Source organism: Jaculus jaculus, chromosome 7 (genome assembly GCF_020740685.1).
Source record: "Jaculus jaculus isolate mJacJac1 chromosome 7, mJacJac1.mat.Y.cur, whole genome shotgun sequence".
NCBI classification, from domain to species: domain Eukaryota; kingdom Metazoa; phylum Chordata; class Mammalia; order Rodentia; family Dipodidae; genus Jaculus; species Jaculus jaculus.
This window is the reverse complement of record NC_059108.1, coordinates 29,888,572-29,905,952: the sequence shown is the minus strand read 5'-3', so window position 1 is coordinate 29,905,952 and position 17,381 is coordinate 29,888,572. Positions and strand designations below refer to the sequence as shown.

The 17,381-nt window shown below is 39.6% G+C and overlaps 1 protein-coding gene across 3 annotated transcripts in view; it reads left to right on the top strand.

Annotated features, from left to right (window-relative positions):
- Ift88 (intraflagellar transport 88) overlaps window positions 1-17,381 on the top strand; it is a 167,408-nt gene that overhangs the window by 29,304 nt on the left and 120,723 nt on the right. For 2 of the 3 annotated variants that reach the window (XM_045155255.1, XM_045155257.1), the window contains exons 4-8: window positions 5,698-5,754; window positions 7,288-7,341; window positions 8,379-8,442; window positions 9,636-9,705; window positions 17,272-17,362. In XM_045155255.1, coding sequence (XP_045011190.1) covers window positions 5,698-5,754; window positions 7,288-7,341; window positions 8,379-8,442; window positions 9,636-9,705; window positions 17,272-17,362 — 336 coding nt within the window. The remainder of the gene's footprint in view (window positions 1-5,697; window positions 5,755-7,287; window positions 7,342-8,378; window positions 8,443-9,635; window positions 9,706-17,271; window positions 17,363-17,381) is intronic. The other variant, XM_045155256.1, reaches the window with a different exon arrangement.

Genomic DNA, 17,381 nt, shown 5'->3' with positions numbered 1-17,381 from the left:
GGATTATGTGACATTAAAGAATCTGCACAGCAAAAAAGACAGCAGTGAGTCACTCTCTCTCTCTTTTTCCTTTTCTCTCACCCTCTCTGTCTCTATAGATAAATAAATCTTAAAAAAAAAAAAAAAAGACAGCAGTGAGGAGACAGACAACCTGCAGAATGGGAAGAAAAGCTTTGCCAGGCATACTCCAGACAGGATTAATATCCAGATACTCAACTGCAAAAATTAAACACCAAAACAAGTCATCCAATCAATAAATGGGTACATGACCTATAATAGTTCTCTAAAGAAAAAATGCAAATAGCCAGGGGCTGGAGAGATGGCTTAGCAATTATGGCGTTCGCCTGCAAACCCAAAAGACCTCAGTTCACCTCCCCAGAACCCAGGTAAGCCAGATGCACAAGGGGACGCATGTGTCTGGAGTTCATTTGTAGTGGCTGGAGGCCCTGGCACACTCATCCTCTCTTCCTCTCTCTGCCTCTTTCTTTTTTTCTCTCTCACTCTCAAATAAATAAAATAAAGTTAAAAAATACAAATAGCCAATAAATCCTTGAAAATTGTTTAACATCCTTAGCCATCAGGGAACTACAAATTGAAACTGCTTTGAGATTCTGTCTTATCCCAGTCAGAATGACTATTGTCAAGAAAACAAGTAATAACAAATTCTGGCAAGGATGTAGGACAAGAGAGAGGAACTTTTATGCACTGCTGGTGGGAAGGTAAAGTATTATAACTACTATGGAAATCAATATATCAATATGGAGGGCTTTTTGTTTATTTATTTATTAACAAGCAGAAAGAGAAAGAGAGAGAATGGGCATGCCAGGGCATCTAGCCACTGCAATCAAACTCCAGATGTATGTGCTACTTTGTACATCTTGCTTACGTGGGTACTGGGGATTCAAACTCAGATTGTTAAGATTGTTAACCACTGAGCCATCTCTATGGCCTCAGAGGTATTTTTGTTTTTCTTTTTAGCAAGAGCGAGTGAGAGAGAGAAAAAATTGGCATACTAGGGCCTCAGCTACTTAAATCAAACTTCAGATGCTTGTACCACCTAGTGTACATGTGTCACCTTGCACTTGTATCATCTTTGTGTGTTTGGCTTAAGTGGGATCTGGAGAGATATTGAACATGGGTCCTTAGGCTTCACAGGCCTGTGCCTTGACCACTAAGCCACCTCTCCAGCCCATTTAAAGAAAAACAATTGTACTAGCTATACCACTCTTGGGTAAATAGTTGGAAGGTTTAAGTGAACATTCCACAAAGACACTTGTACATTCCTATTTAGCTGCACTGTTCACAATAGTCAGGAAGTAAAACTAGTCTGGATGTCCATGAATATATGAATGGCTAAGGAAACTGTGGTTCATATAGATGGTGGAATTTTATGCCTCCATAAAGAAATATGAAACAATGACATGTGGAGGAAAATGGATGTAACTGGAAAGCATTATGTTAAGCAAAATAAGCCAGTCTCAAAAATATAAATACCATGCTTTAGTCATATGCAGAACCTAGATTTAAAATTGTATGTGTGTACTTATAAATGTGTAAGTGTAGGCAACAAAACTAGAAAAGAGCTCATGAGAAGGGATGAAGTGATCTTAAGGGAGGTGGGAAATAGAGCAGGTAATAGGATGTATGTGGTAAAAAAACAAAACAAAACAAAAAAAACAAAAAAACAGAAAGGGGGGATAATTGGGAGGGAAAGAAGGGAACCAGCTGGAGTGGGAGAGGAGGCATGGATAAGGGCAGTCCAAGAGGGGAGTGCATGACAACAAACCTTTATGGCATAAATGTTTGAAGACTCCATGAAAAACCCATTACTTTGTAAGCTAACCTCAAAAAAAAAAAAAAAAAGAAAAGAAAAGAATTGTTTGGGGCTGGGGTGATGGCTCAGTGAACCAAGTGCTTGCCTCAGATTCTATATAAAAGCTGGAAGCTGTAGTGGGCTTCTATAATGTCTGCATGAGTAGGGAGAGATGGGAGGTGGGAGACAGGCACATTTCCCAGAAGCCAGCTTGACAGAGTGGAGAACAGTGAGAGACCTTGTTTCAGAACAAGGTGGAAGGTGGGAACAGAATCAAAAGTTCTTTTCCTCATGCAAACTGTAGTATACACACACACACACACACACACACACACACACACACACACACACACACAATATCATATAGGCACATATACCAGAAAGGAGGGGCTTTATCCCCTTGTGCCTTTTCATGGGCAAGAGCCTGGCTTTATGTAGTGCAGGGGGATTGGACCTGGGCCATCAGACTCTGCAAGCAAGCACTTTTAACCCCTGACAAGGTCTCACTATGTATCCCAGGTGGCCTTGAACTTGGTGATCCTCTTGCCTCAGCTTGCCTAGTGCTGGGATTGCAGGTGCACATCACCACACTTGGCTTAGCTCTTATTATTTTTTTATACATTTTTTTAAGTTTTTTTTTTTCATTAACTAACTCCTTTTTCCACCATCATAAGAGAAACTGACATTTGTTCTTTCTGATCAGAGAAAAGACATTTTAGAATGGACAATCTGATTCTACTATAATATTCACTAAAGAAACAGGTCTTGGGCTGGAGAGATGGCTCAGCAGTTAAGGCATTTGCCTGCAAAACCAGAGGACCCAGGTTTGATTCTCCAGTACCCACATAAAGCCAGATGCACTAGGTGGCGCATGCATCTGGAATTTGTTACAGTGGCTAGAGGCCTTGGCCCACCAGTTCTCTCTCTCTCTCCCCACCCCCTTCTCTTTCAAATAAATAAATAAAATAAATATAAAAAGGTCTTTAAAAAATCCAAGTGCAAAACTTTTCAGTAATCTTTCTATCTCCACTGTACCCTAGCAAAATATTCATAGCTGTGTTGTTTGTTTTTTGAGGTAAGGTCTCACTGTAGCCCAGGCAAACTTGGAATTCACCAAGTAGTCTCAGGCTGGTCTCAAACTCAGTGATCCTCCTCCTACCTCTACCTCTCAATTAAAGGTGTATGCCACCACACCTGGCTATTTTTTAAAATTTACTTATTTTTTGTTTGTTTTATCTTGTTTTGTTTTCCAAGTTAGGGTCTTGCTCTAGCCCAGGCTGACCTGGAATTTACTATGTAACTTCAGGCTGGCCCAGTCCTCTGTCTCCAGAGTGTTGGGATTGAAGATAGTCACCATCACACCTGATTTAGAATTTCAATCTAATCCTGAAAATTGTGGGGGGAGGGTTTTTTTGTTTTGTTTTTTTGTTTTGTTTTTCAAGGTAGGGTCTCACTGTAGCCCAGGCTAACCTGTAATTCACTATGTTGTCTCAGGGTGGCCTTGAACTCACAGCGGTCCTCTTACCTCTGCCTCACAAATGCTGGGCTTAAAGGTGTGCACCACCACACCTGGCTTACTCCTGGCATTGTGGTTGGTCAAATTCATCCCCCAGAATTTGGCATCTTCCTGAGCCAGCCTGTAGCCCAGACCAACCAGATCTCACTGTGGCTCACCTGAGCCTGAAGGTAAGACCCACTGTAATAAAGTTATAAATAGATGCATGACAGGGGACAAGTCTCTTTCTTGGCTGGCTCCTGAACTTCAAGGTTCTGGTAAACTGATCAGAGATGAGAAGTGACCCCCTTACACACACCTTAGTCCTACATGGGCTCTCTACCCCCTCCTGCCCTCCACATGGCAGGAGCTCTCTGCACGTTCTTCTCTTTCCTTCTCTTTTTAAAAAATACTTTATTTAAGAGAACGAGGCAGAGAGAGAATGGGTACTCCAAGGCCTCTAGCTACAGCAAACAAACTGCAGACACATATACCACCATGTGCATCTGGCTTACGTGAGTACTGGAGAATCCAACCTGAGTCCTTCTGCTATTCTTTTTTAAGTTTCCAGTCTTAAAAAAAATTCAACATAAAATACATTTTAAAAAAATAGGAAAAAATGGGGGGGGTGGCTGGAGAGATGGCTTAGCAGTCAAGGCATTTGCCTGCAGAGCAAAAGGATTCCAGTTTGATTCTCTAGGACGCACGTAAGCCAGATGCACAAGGTAGTGCACACATCTGGGGTTCATTTGCAGTGGCTGGAGGCCCTGGTGCTCCCATTCTCTCTCTATCTCTGTCTTTCTTAAATACATAAAATATATTTTAAAAAAGAGAAAAAAAAAGTTCCAGTCTTCTAAAGTTGTTAGTCTTTAAAAAAAAAAGATTGATTCTTCTTTTAAAAAAATTTATTTATTTTATTTATTTGAGAGAGAATGGGCACATAAGGGCCTTCAGCCACTGCAAACGACCTCCAGATGGATGTGTCACCTTGTGCATCTGGCTTATGTGGGTCCTCGGGAATCAAGCCTGGGTTGTTAGTCTTCTAACTCATTGAATATTTTAAACATGGTTATTTTGACTGATTTTTCCACTATATATTTTCTGAGTTTCTTTGCATTTGTTTTACTTGAGTTTGGGTTAAGCCTCCCATTTTAGTTGTTTTTACTGAATGCCAGGCCTTAAATCTGTAAGTGAAAACTTGCAGAGATAATTTGTTTTCGCTCTATGTCTTCATTGTCTTAACATGATGGCTAATAGCCACACGTGGCTACTTGCATTCAAATTATTTAACTTGAAAATTCAGATCTTTGTAATACTAGTCACATTTCAAATGCTCAATGATTTGTGGCCAGTACCTCTCTTACCAGAAAGGGCAAACAGAGTTCTTCTATCCCTGCAGGAAGTGCTACTGGACATCACAGGATCTTAAGCAATAGAAATCTCAGCACTTTAATTAAGTTGGATTTTGAGATGTTTCTTGGACTTCAGTCCTTTTGAGGGCTGTGGAGTTCTGTTTACCTTTTGTCTTGGCATAATTGTTTGAAATGGCAGGTTTTAGCCTGAAGGATACCAGGGTTGTCTCCTTGACCTACCCTCACCTCCAGCACTTATCCCCTCAGGTAGTGAGTTGTCTGAACTATGTACAGCTATGCAGCCATTGCCTGTAAAACGAACACATGGTGCCTCAAGGACAAAAACAACATAGTACAGGTTCCCTTGTCTTCCTTCTTGTAAGATATTATAATTCTTTACTTAGTGGTTCTCTAATGCATTCAAACAAATTTTAAAACATTGTTGTCCATAGCTCTTTTAGTTGTTTTCAGTGGGAAGGCTTTGTAAAACAATAGCTCGTTATAACCCAGGGTAAAACTTCTGGAGTGATATTTCACCAAATATCTCAAACAAATATCTTAACAACTAACATGTTTAGGGTGTTTGTATTGTCACAAAGTCCTATTTGATTCCTGCTACAGTTGTGTTTTCAGTGTCCTTATTTGAAAGATGAGTAAATTTAGACTCAAAGATGTCACACACACACACACACACAGTTGAGGGAGAAGAACAGATTTAAGCTCATATTCTTATGCTCCAAATTCTTTGTCTGTTGGTGGGGCCAGTGGTGATTAGTACTGAGACTGCTGCAGGTGGAGAATGAGTGATGTATGCAAGCAAGTATGAAAACTGGTCTTGTCGCCACCTCAGGTCATTCCAAAGTCCCTGTTCTCCCTACAGTAATTGGGCTCCCTAGCATTTAAGATAGTTTAGGAGAAATTATTCTAAGTCTTATATAATCATTTATCGATGAGCCTAATATTTTCCATTTCTCTCCAATTTTCTGGAACATACCCTACTCTGAATACTGTTAACCATGTTCTTTTTCCTTTCCAAGATAACTGCTAAAGTACCAAGCACGGCAGTTACTAGACCTATAGCTACTGGATATGGGGTAGGTTTTTGTAAGCTGAAAATCTTAAGATGCTTTTTCTTACATATAAGTTCACATAAGGCAGTTGTAAATAATTTTGGATCATTTAGTTCAAACTTAGATATAGTTTCATTTGGAAAGTTATAAACATTAAAAAGTCTGGTTTTATAAAACCAGCTTTAAACATTTTAGTCATCTTAATTTATATCAGAAAATATTGTTTTATTCCATTTGTTACCCTTATGTTTTTATTGACTTTTTCTTCATTTTGTACATTATACATGTGTGTTCCATTCATGGATTTTATGTGAAGTTAAATGTTATATGTTAATAATGTTTTTAAAAACCTGATGATTAATAAATGAAAAGATAAAATTTAAGGAAAGTATTTCTGAGGCATGTATTTGGTCTCTGGAGAGAAAGTCTCTGAAAAAAAGTCTTTGAAACTTCATAAAAGCAAGAATCCTTTTAATCTTGCCTAACTTTCCTACATTTGGATTTTCTGGCTTACCTAAAGTAGGAGAGGAGTGGTAGAAAAAAAGAAGAATGAAGTGGAGTAGCATAGCTTAATCCTGATCAGAAAAATGGCTTTAGAACCCATAGGTTCAGGACAGTTGTCTGCGTAGTGGTCCTTTGTAGAAGGAAAGAAAGTAGCCTTCTGCAGGAAACAGTTTTATTAATCAGCCTGAGTATGCATTATTTATATATTTGACTTTTGGTCTTGTTTCATAATAAGAGGCTATGAAGAACCAGATATTTTAGGCTTTGCAGGCCATATGGTTTTTCTTGAAAATATCCATCCAATTGTATTTGTAATACAAAGGCAGCCACAGTAGTAGCATAAATGGATGGGACTTGGCTATGGTCCAGTAAAACTTTATTTATGCTGGGTGTGGTGACGCACTCACTCAAAAAGCAGATGTAGGAGGATCACTGTGAGTTTGAGGCCACCCTGAGTGAATTCCAGATCAGCCTAGGCTAGAGGGTGACCCTACCTCCCCCCCAAAAAAAAAACATTTATATATAAAAGTGTCAAGTAGGGACTGGGAAGTGGTTAAGGTACTTGCTTGCAAAACCTGCTGGTCCAGGTTCAAATTCCCAACCACATAAAGCTGGATGGGCATTCATTTTCAGCAGCAAGAGACCTTGGGGCACCATACATGTGTGCATACACATACACAAAAAGAAGAAGAAGCCGGGAGTGGTGGCACACACCTTTAGTCCCAGCACTTGCAGGTAGAGTAGGAGGATCGCCATGAGTTCAAGGCCACCCTGAGGCTACAAAATGAATTCTAGGTCAGCCTCAGCTAGAGAGAGACCCTACCTTGAAAAACAAAACAAAATAAAAAGTGGTGTGTGCTAGTTTGTGGTCCCCTACATTAGATTTTTGTGATTTGATCCCATCCTCTGAGGTGATAAACGGAAAAGTTATGTTTACGTACACTGGTAGATTGAACGAAGAAAACTGTTTTAAAGAAAACCTCTTGCTTTTCATAAAATTAAAGATAATCTGTTTTTAGGAATCTTTTAAATTTACTAAACTTCTATTTATAGTCCAAGACATCCCTGGCATCATCCTTGGGAAGACCAATGACAGGGACTATTCAGGTAAGATGGATTTTTACTTTATGCCTTTTTTGTGGCTTGGAATTCATTACCAAAGGTTTCTCCTCGTTATCATATATTTAGCAATGTTGAAAAAGATGTTGCTTATGTAGTGACCCTGATCCTTTAAGTTGTGAGTTGACACTTGTATTGTTCTGAAACTTCAGGGACAAGACGTCTTTGGAGTTACATTCCATGGTCTCAAGTGAAGTCCTGTTGAGGAGCAGACATAGAACTGGTGGTTTGCTTTCATGATGCATTTGAAAATTGCTTTTCTATGGGCACTTAGGAGACCAGCTAGAAGCAGGGTTGTAGCTAACTAATAAGCTAAGTCCTCACTCCTTTTTCAAACCAAGAGAAAAGGTCAGCTGTCTTAAGGCATTGGAATTTTAGAAAGGAAAGAGAAAGAAACAGGATTGATACATACAGAAACATACACAGATGGTAATTAATAATCAGCACTGAAAATTGTAGCTGTACTACAATGTGTCATGTGCAGGATTACAAAGATGTAATAGATCTTGTTTAAAAATACTTTCAGGGGGGCTGGAGAGATGGCTTAGCGGTTAAGCGCTTGCCTGTGAAGCCTAAGGACCCCGGTTCGAGGCTCGGTTCCCCAGGTCCCACGTTAGCCAGATGCACAAGGGGGCGCACGCGTCTGGATTTCGTTTGCAGAGGCCGGAAGCCCTGGCGCGCCCATTCTCTCTCTCTCCCTCTATCTGTCTTCCTCTCTGTGTCTGTCGCTCTCAAATAAATAAATAAATTGATTAAAAAAATTTAAAAAAAAAAAAAATACTTTCAGGGTTAAGGCATTTGCCTGCAAAGCAAAAGGACCCAGGTTCGATTCCCCAGGACCCATGTTAGCCAGATGCACAAGGGGGCAAACTTGTCTGGAGATCCTTTGCAGTGGCTGGAGGCCCTGGCATGCCCATTCTCTCTCTCTCTGTCCATCCCTCCCTTCCTCTTTCTCTGTTAAATAAATAAAAAATAATAAAAGATTTTTTTAAAAGAGTACTTTTAATGATTCCTATTCTTTGCAGGATGGAGTTACTAGACCTATGACAGCAGTGAGAGCAGCTGGTTTTACCAAGGCAGCTTTGAGAGGTTGGTTATGCCTCTTTTACTAATTGTTTTTTTTTCCAGATCCTTTTTACTTTTATTGTCATTATATGTGCATATCATTACTATTTTAAATAAAATCCAATATGTTATTGATTATAAGATGCACCATAATCTTAGGAATCATTAAGAAAGGAAAAGGGTAAGTCAGCTATAATGATGCATATATGTAATACTAGTATTTGGGAGGCTGAAGCAGAAGGGTCACGAGTTCTAGGCCTGGGTTATATACCAAGAGAGAAAGGTAGGGGAGGGATGCAGGAAAGGGAAGAAGGGGAAGAGAAGGGAGAGGAAAAGAAAGGAGATAGGGAGAAGAAATTGTATATTCAGTTGGTGTTAAATAGGTATGGTAGTGTGTAATTTTTCAAAAATTTTAACTATGTGTTTATTTATTTTTAATATTTATTTATTTATTTGAAGAGAGCACATGTCAGGGCTACTAGCCACAGCAAATGAACACCAGATTCATGCACCACTTTGGGCATCTGGCTCTACATGGGCACTGGGGAATCAAACCCAGGTCTTTAGAGTCTGCAGACAAAAGTGCCTTACCTGCTGAGCCATCTCTCTAGCCCAAACTGTGCATTTAAAATATGGTTTAGAATTTCAAAGGGGAAAGTGTTGGAGGGGGAGGGAAGGAATTGCCATGGGATTTTTTTTTTATAATCATGGAAAATGCTAATAAAAAATAAAAATAAAAATAAAAATAAAATATGGTTTATATGTTAGAGCTTGTGCTGAAAATGAGAGGTAAAAGTATTTTAAATGCATAGCTAAATAATAATTAAAATAAAATTATGACATAATTAACATTTATTATACTAATAAGGAAAATTAGAAAGCTAATACCAGGTTATATTTTACATGATTGATTATTTAGAATTTACACAAAGAATATAAATATATCACTGAGAGAGAAAATAGAAACACAGGAGTGTCTTTGTGTTTACTTATTTTACTTTTGTTAATTTACAAGTTTTATTTACGTAGTTTGATGTATGTTAAAATTTTTAACAATTTCTTTATATAAGAAATACTTATATAGACATAATAAATGTTATATCCATTTAATAGATAACCTAAATGATTTAATAAATAGGCAAATATGTTATGTAAAATTTTGTTCTTCAATTTCTCTGCATTTCAAATTAAATGTAAACTCTTGAATTGTGTCTCAGGCTCTGCATTTGATCCTCTTGGTCAGTCCAGGGGCCCTGCTCCTCCTTTGGAAGCCAAAAATGAAGATAGGTATGCAAGCCCCCATGCTGATGTTCTGCTGCTGCATAGTTTCTATTTTCCAAATGCATAATTCGAAAAGGTTTCACTAATGAAATGTCATCCCTAGTACTTGGAGCTAGCAAGAATAAGAATAGTTAGTCATTGCCGGGTGTGGTAGTGCACACTTTTAATCCTAGCACTCAGGAGGCAGAGGTGGGAGGATTGCCGTGAGTTTGAGGCCACCCTGAGAATACAGAGTGAATTCCAGGCCAGCGTGGGCTAGAGTGAGACCCTACCTCAACCCCTCCCCCCAAAAAGAATAATTAGTCACCAGTTCCATTCTATTTTATTGGCGTGTGTTTGGCTGAAATTGTCTGATTTTTATGTATACCTGCATTGATTCTTTTGAAAGCCAAACAGGATTATATATGTCTTATTTTTTATTAGCATACAAAAAATTAAGTGCTATTATGTTGTATTTAAAAAATTATTTTCTGCTTTTTTTTCTTGTCCTTTCCTCTCTCCTCCTTGTGTCCTCTCCTCCATAGCTTCCTTTCCATTTTCTCCTCCCCTTGACACACTTTTTTTTATAAGATAGGATTTTTGCATAGCCCAAGCTGGTTTTGAACTCCTAAACCTCATGCCTCCATCTATTGAGTGCTGGGATTGCAGATGAGTATCAGCATGCCTAGGTCCCTTCATTTCTTTACACATCATATTTTTTTCCTTTTTTTTTTTTGATGGGGGTGGTGTTGAGGCAGGGTCTTGCTATAGCCCAGACTGACCTGAATTCACTATGTAGTTTTGGGCTGGCCTTGAAATCACAGCAATCCTCCTACATCTGCCTCCCAAGTGCTGGGATTAAAGGTGGGTGCTACCACGCTCGGTTCATTTTTTTTTTCTTAATGCACATTGTTTTTACTTGGTGCTGGGAATTTAACACAGGATTACAAGCGTGCTAAACACACACTCTACCACTGAGCTATACTCTCAGCCCTTTTTTTCCACTTTCAGACTACATGTTTCCTTTTTGAAAAAATAAAGATTTATTGATTTATTTGCAAGCAGTGAAAGGGATAGAAGGGAGGGGGGGAGAGAATAGGCGGGCCAGGACCTCCAGATGCATGTGCCACTTTATGCATCTGGCTTTACATGGGTACTGGGGAATCGAATCTAGATCATTAGGCTTTGCAGGTGTTGTAGCCAGGTTCACATTGCTGGTAGAAATCATCCAACCAAGAGCAGCTTGTGGGAAAAGGGGTTTATTTTGGCTTATAGGCTTGAGCAGGAAGCTCTATGATGGCAGGGAAAACGATGGCATGAGCAGTGGTTGGACATCACCTTCTGGCCCACATAAGGTGGACAATAGCGATAGGAGAGTGTGCCAAACACTAGCAAGGGTCACTGACTATAACACCCATATGTCGGCCCCAACAATACACTGCCTCCAGGAGGCGTTAGTTCCCAAATCTCCATCAGTTGGGAACCAAGCATTCAGAGCACCTAAGTTTATGGGGGACACCTGAGTCAAGCCACCACATTCTTCCCCTGGTCCCCATAAACTGATAACTATACATGATTTAAAATGCAATGCAGTCATCCAACTTAAGAAAGTTCCCATAGTTTTTATCAATCCTAATAACATTCAAACATCTCCATAATCCAAGGTCTCTTAGCTGAGCCATAATACCAAAAAAAAAAAAAAAAAAAAAAAAAAAACGTAATGGCACAGAATAAACATTCACACTGCAAAAGATGGCCTTTGGCCTAACAAAGAAATATTCAACCAATACGAGATTTAAAACAACCAGGGCAAACATCAAACTCTGTAGTTCCAAGACCAACAACTCTAGTCTGTGACATCTCCAAGTCCGATAATCCTAGCCAGCAACAAGTCTCTGGAGTTCCAATTCTGCCCCTCAGCCAGGCTATTCACAGTCCTGGACAACGTCATCTAGGGCTGGCAGCTGTTCTCAGCACCCATCTTGTGCTTCTGACTTCTCCACTGTGTCCCCACTGCAATCCACGGTTCATCCTCATGGCCCCATGGAGTCTCTATGCAGGCAACCAGCAAACCTGCTTCACACTGCCCATGGCCATTTCCAAAACACAAGACTGTGTTGCAAACTCAGTGACCCTCTCTTTCCTGCATTTCTTATACTCTACAATACCAGGTAGGGTGCCAGTTTGTTAATCCAGTGGGGGAATAAAGCAGACTTTGAAAAACAGGACACTCCTTGAGCACTCAAGCTCTTTCCGAAGAGTCTACATTCTTCCTGTTGCCCAGTGCGGGTCAGCTGGCCCAATCTCAAAGGTTGTAATCTCCCAATTGCAGCTAAACAGGCTGCATTTCACCCAAAGATTTTTTCTTTCTGTGCTATATCCCTCTGCTCACATTAGTTCATTTCTATGCAGAACAACCCTGCACAATTTCTCAGGACCTAGCCAAACAGCAAGCTTCCCACACAGACTGCTAGCCCAGTCCAAGCAAAGCTCTTTCTCACCCTCATAAGCCAAACCTTACAGTCCTTAGTTCTTACTGCATTTGGGACTTTCTACTCTGACCAGAATAGTCCATCAAGCTGTACTTACAGCACTGCAAGATGTCTCTTAAGCCAAGGTTTCAAATTCTTCCACATTCCTCTTGAAAATCAGCTCCAGAAAGTCAAAGCTACACAGTCAGGTGTCTAGTAGCAATCCTACTCCTTAGTTCTACTTTACTGTTGCAGTCAGGTTCACATTGTTGGTAGAAATCACTCAGCCAAGAGCAGGTTGTGGGGGGAAAAAAGGTTTATTTTGGCTTACAGCCTCGGGGAAGAAGTTCTATGATGGTAGGAAAAACTATGGCATGAGCAGAGGGTGGATATCACCCCCTGGCCCACATAAGGTGGATAATAACAATAGGACAGTGTGCCAAACACTGGCAAGGGGACACAGGCTATGATAGCCATAAGCTTGCCCCAAACAATACACTGCCTCCAGGAGTCATTAGTTCCCAAATCTTCATCAGTTGGGAACCTAGCATTCAGAGCACCTAAGTTTATGGGGGATGCCTGAATCACAGCAGGCAAGCACCTTAACCACTGAACCATCTCTCCAGCCCACATTTTCTTTTGTCCCCTCCCCCTTACTTCTTTTTTTCCTCTCACAGTCTATCTTGATTTGTAGACTGTACTCACTGTATCATTCTATTATTCATTTTACTTTCTGTTTTTAAAAATTTATTTATTTATTTGAGTGAGGATGCAGATAGAGAATGGGCACACTAGGCAACTGCAAACAAACTCCAGATACATGCACCACCTTGTGCATATGGCTTTATGTGGGTACTGAGGAATTGAACCTAGGCTTTTTTGGCTTTGCAGGCAAGTGTCTTAACTGCTGAGCCATCTTTCTTTCTCTTTTTGTGGCTTTTTGAGACAGGATCTTATTCTAGCCCAGGCTGATCTTGATTTCAGTGATCCTCCTACCTCAGCCTCCCTAGTACTGGGATTAAAGGTGTGAGCCACCAAGCCCAACAGTTACATTATTTTAAAAGGAGATATTTCAAACAAAAAAAATTAAAAGAGCACATTGCAAGTTAGTCATATTATTGAGTGATTTAGTTTTTGCCTATGTGTATGGTAGTGAGGGTCCAATCTAGGGTCTTGTGCTTGCTAAGCATATGCTATAGCACTGAGCAGCACTTCAGCCTGAGCAATGGAAGTTTTTGGAGAATTAACTTAGTTCTGTACTGTTGTCTAAACAGCCAAATCTCTGTTTACTTGTTTCTAAGGATGCATATGTTTTATAAATAGTTATAGCAGCTACATTTACTGAGCTTCCTATGTTCAGACACTATTGTAAGATCTTTGTACATAAAAAGGAAGCTGTTACTTTTACTAGTCAAAGAAGAAGAATTGAAGCCCAGAGATCTTGACTTTCTGAGGCTAATAAAGGGCAGTATTGAAATTCAAATCCTGTTTGTCAAGTCTGGAGCTTGTGCATTTAGTTGCTGTGTGAGTGATTGTGCATGTACGTGTGTCTATGTATGTATGTATTTATAGTGTGAGCGCAGCCACCTATGCACATATGTATGTGCAGTGCTGAGGATCTATCTAACCAGGGCTTTATGTACGCTAGGCAAGCATTTTACTGCTAGGATCCTCTTTAGCCCTACTGTTTGTTTTTAAATAGTGATTCTTAAACCCAGTAGTTGAGATATTGTATAAATTATGAAAGTTCCCTTTTGACTAACAAGAAACTGCCATAGAAAACCAATTTATTTCATACCCTAGGTAATGACAGCATGTTTGCTAATGAAAACACATTATTTCAGTAAACTGTTACATAATTTAGGACCAGTTTAGCTGCTAACAAGAGAAGAGAAAACTTAAAACACAAACCTAGTAAGAACATTTATTGTGTCATATAGTGTGAGTTCTGGAGAAAGGATAGTTCTACTGTGGATAATTTTACTGTTCCTCTAATTCTCCTGGCTTTTCCCAAGAGTCTACTTATCATGATGTTGAGAGAGTAGAGACGATTCAAAATCACCATGTAATTGAAGTCTAGCAGTTGAAACTTCCCAGTCTGAGTCATTTTCACAAAGCAAAGAAAATCTTTGCAAAATCTTTCTGCCCCACACAGATAGACCTGTTGACCAGAAATGCATCACATGTCTTGAGTTGAGCCAACTTCACTACTGGGAAAGGGAATGCAATGCTATAGTCTGCATGACAGCAAGCAGGCTCCTGCTAGGCAACTATGGAACAATTCTGCATATTAATGTTATTTTATGGTATTTTTTAGGGACCGAAGTTACCTTGAGTGTCTTCAGAAAAGTTCCTTTAAGTATGTTTAACTTAGAACTGTCATATTAAGGCATAGGAGATGGTTAAGTAGGCCGCCCAAGCCTGCTGACCAGAAATTGGATCCTCAGAACCCATGTAAAGCAAGATACACGTAGCACGTCAACAATCCCAACCTGACCTACAGCAAGAAAGTCATGAAGCTTGTGGACCAGCTAGTCTAGCCTTCACCAAAACCCAAAAACAAACAAACAAACAAACAAAAAACAAGAGAGACCCTGTCTCAAACAAGGTGGAAAGAGAGGACCACCACTCCAAGGCTGTCTTCTGACCATATGTACCCATAGCAACCCATGCATACACATACATATATATATGCACATGAAGTTCTATACTAATTATTTGTAGTGTAATATCAGTTTATAAGCAACATTTAAAGATATTCATTAGAGTGTTTTAGAAAACTTGAGAGTATTTGAACTTCATTGTAGCCATTATAACTTTCCATTTCTTTTTTTTTTTTAATTTATTTATTTGAAAGCAACAGAGAGAGAGAGAGAGAGAATGGGCGCGCCAGGGCCTCCAGCCACTGCAAACGAACTCCAGATGCATGCGCCCCCTTGCGCATCTGGCTAATGTGGGTCCTGGGGAATCAAGCCTTGAACTGGTATCCTTAGGCTTCACAGGCAAGCGCTTAACCACTAAGCCAGCTCTCCAGCCCATAACTTTCCATTTGTTATGCTCATTGCTCAGTTTTAAAAATCTTTACAGGGCTGGAGAGATGGCTTAGCGGTTAAGTGCTTGCCTGTGAAGCCTAAGGACCCCGGTTCGAGGCTCGGTTCCCCAGGTCCCACGTTAGCCAGATACACAAGGGGGCGCACGCGTCTGGAGTTCGTTTGCAGAGGCTGGAAGCCCTGGCGCGCCCATTCTCTCTCTCTCCCTCTATCTGTCTTTCTCTCTGTGTCTGTCGCTCTCAAATAAATAAATAAAAAATTTAAAAAAAATCTTTACAATCAGTAGTCTATGGCTATAGACATTTTTGCAGGCTCCCCCACAGAATATGATTCTATAGATAAAACTGCATTGTTTACATTTAGTCCTTTATTCTTATGAAAAGTCCATTTGTAAAGAATTAAGAGAACTGCTATCTATCTGGGTAAATCTTTAGGCATGGATGTGCATTCATTGCTGGAACATGGTACTAGCAAACCATCAATAATAATTATTTTGAAATACGACTCTTTGGCAGCTACTTATTTATGCACGTGTGTGTGTGTGTGTGTGTGTGTGTGTGTGTGTGTGTTGTTGGGAATTGAATCCAGGGCCTCACACATGCCAGGTAAGTGCTCTACCACTTAGCTGTATCTACAGGCCCAGGATAATTTGTATTTTTAAAAATATTTTTATCTGTTTATTGTTTGAGAGAGAGATCAGGACAAAGAGAGAGAAGCAGACATGTAGAGAATGAGAATGGGTGTGCCAGTGCCTCTTGCCACTATAAATAAACTCCAGATTGCATGCACTACTTTATGCATCTGGTTCTACAGGGGTGCTGTGGAATCAGGGCTGTCGGGGTTTGCAAACAAGCACCTTTAACCACTGAGCCCCATGATTTTCCTTTAATAGAATCAAAATTTTTAATTTTTTCACTTTGTCAGAAACTTTCTTTTTAAAAAAAAATATTTTAGAGGGAATGAGAGAGACAGACAGAGAGAATTGGCACTCCAGGGCTTCAGCCACTGCAATAGAACTCCAGGCACACCTAGTGGGCATGTGCAACCTTGTGCTTGCCTCACCTTTGTGCTTCTGGCTTACGTGGGATCTGGAGAGTCAAACATGGGTTCTTAGTCTTTGCAGGCAAGTGCCTTAACCACTAAGCCATCTCTCCAGCATGGAAATTTTCTTTGTAGTATCTTTCTTTACATAAGTAATTAAAAAAAATTTTTTTTGTTATTTTTATTTATTTATTTGAGAGCAACAGACAGAGAAAGAGGCAGATAGAGAGAGGGAAAGAGAATGGGCTCGCCAGGGTTTCCAGCCACTTCAAACGAACTCCAGACACGTGCGCCCCCTTGTGCATCTGGCTAACGTGGGTCCTGGGGAGTCAAACCTCGAACCGGGGTCCTTAGGCTTCACAGGCAAGCGCTTAACTGCTAAGCCATCTCCCCAGCCCACATAAGTAATTTTTTATGAACTTAAGTTTTTCTAGCCATGACGTTATGTTTTCATTTGCTAAAGCATCTGAAACAAAAAAGTACTTCTTTCTGGGGTGATGATATCAAACAGTTTTAGAGTACTTAGCTGCGACTAAGTCCTGGCTCCATCACTTAGTAGCTTTGTGATCTTGGGGAAAAGACTTAACTTTCTAGACATCCTTTTCAATAAAATAGAAATAATGATAGTACTTTGTATCAAATATTATGAGAATTAGATGGAATTATTTTTTTCTTTTTTAAAATTTTTTTTCTTTTAATTTTTATTAGCATTTTCCATGATTATAAAAAAATATCCCATGGTAATTCCCTCCCCTCCCCCACTTTCCCCTTTGAAATTCCATTCTCTAGATGGAATTATTAAAGCAATTAATGGTGTATAATTTATTACACTTGTGCTAAGTAAGAGTTAATTTGCATTATTACTATTATGAATAACTTTCTAATGTAATTATTATGCACACTATTACTTTTGTTCTGTAGTGCCATGTATATGCTTATCATATTTGGGACATGTTCTTGAATGTTAAAAGTAAATTTTGCTATAGATTATTAGTAAATAATTTAATCTATATTCACTTTTTCTTTTATAGTCCAGAAGAAAAGATTAGACAGTTGGAGAAGAAAGTCAATGAGTTGGTAGAAGAAAGCTGCATTGCCAACAGTTGTGGAGACTTAAAATTGGTAAGTTCTGAAAGTAGAA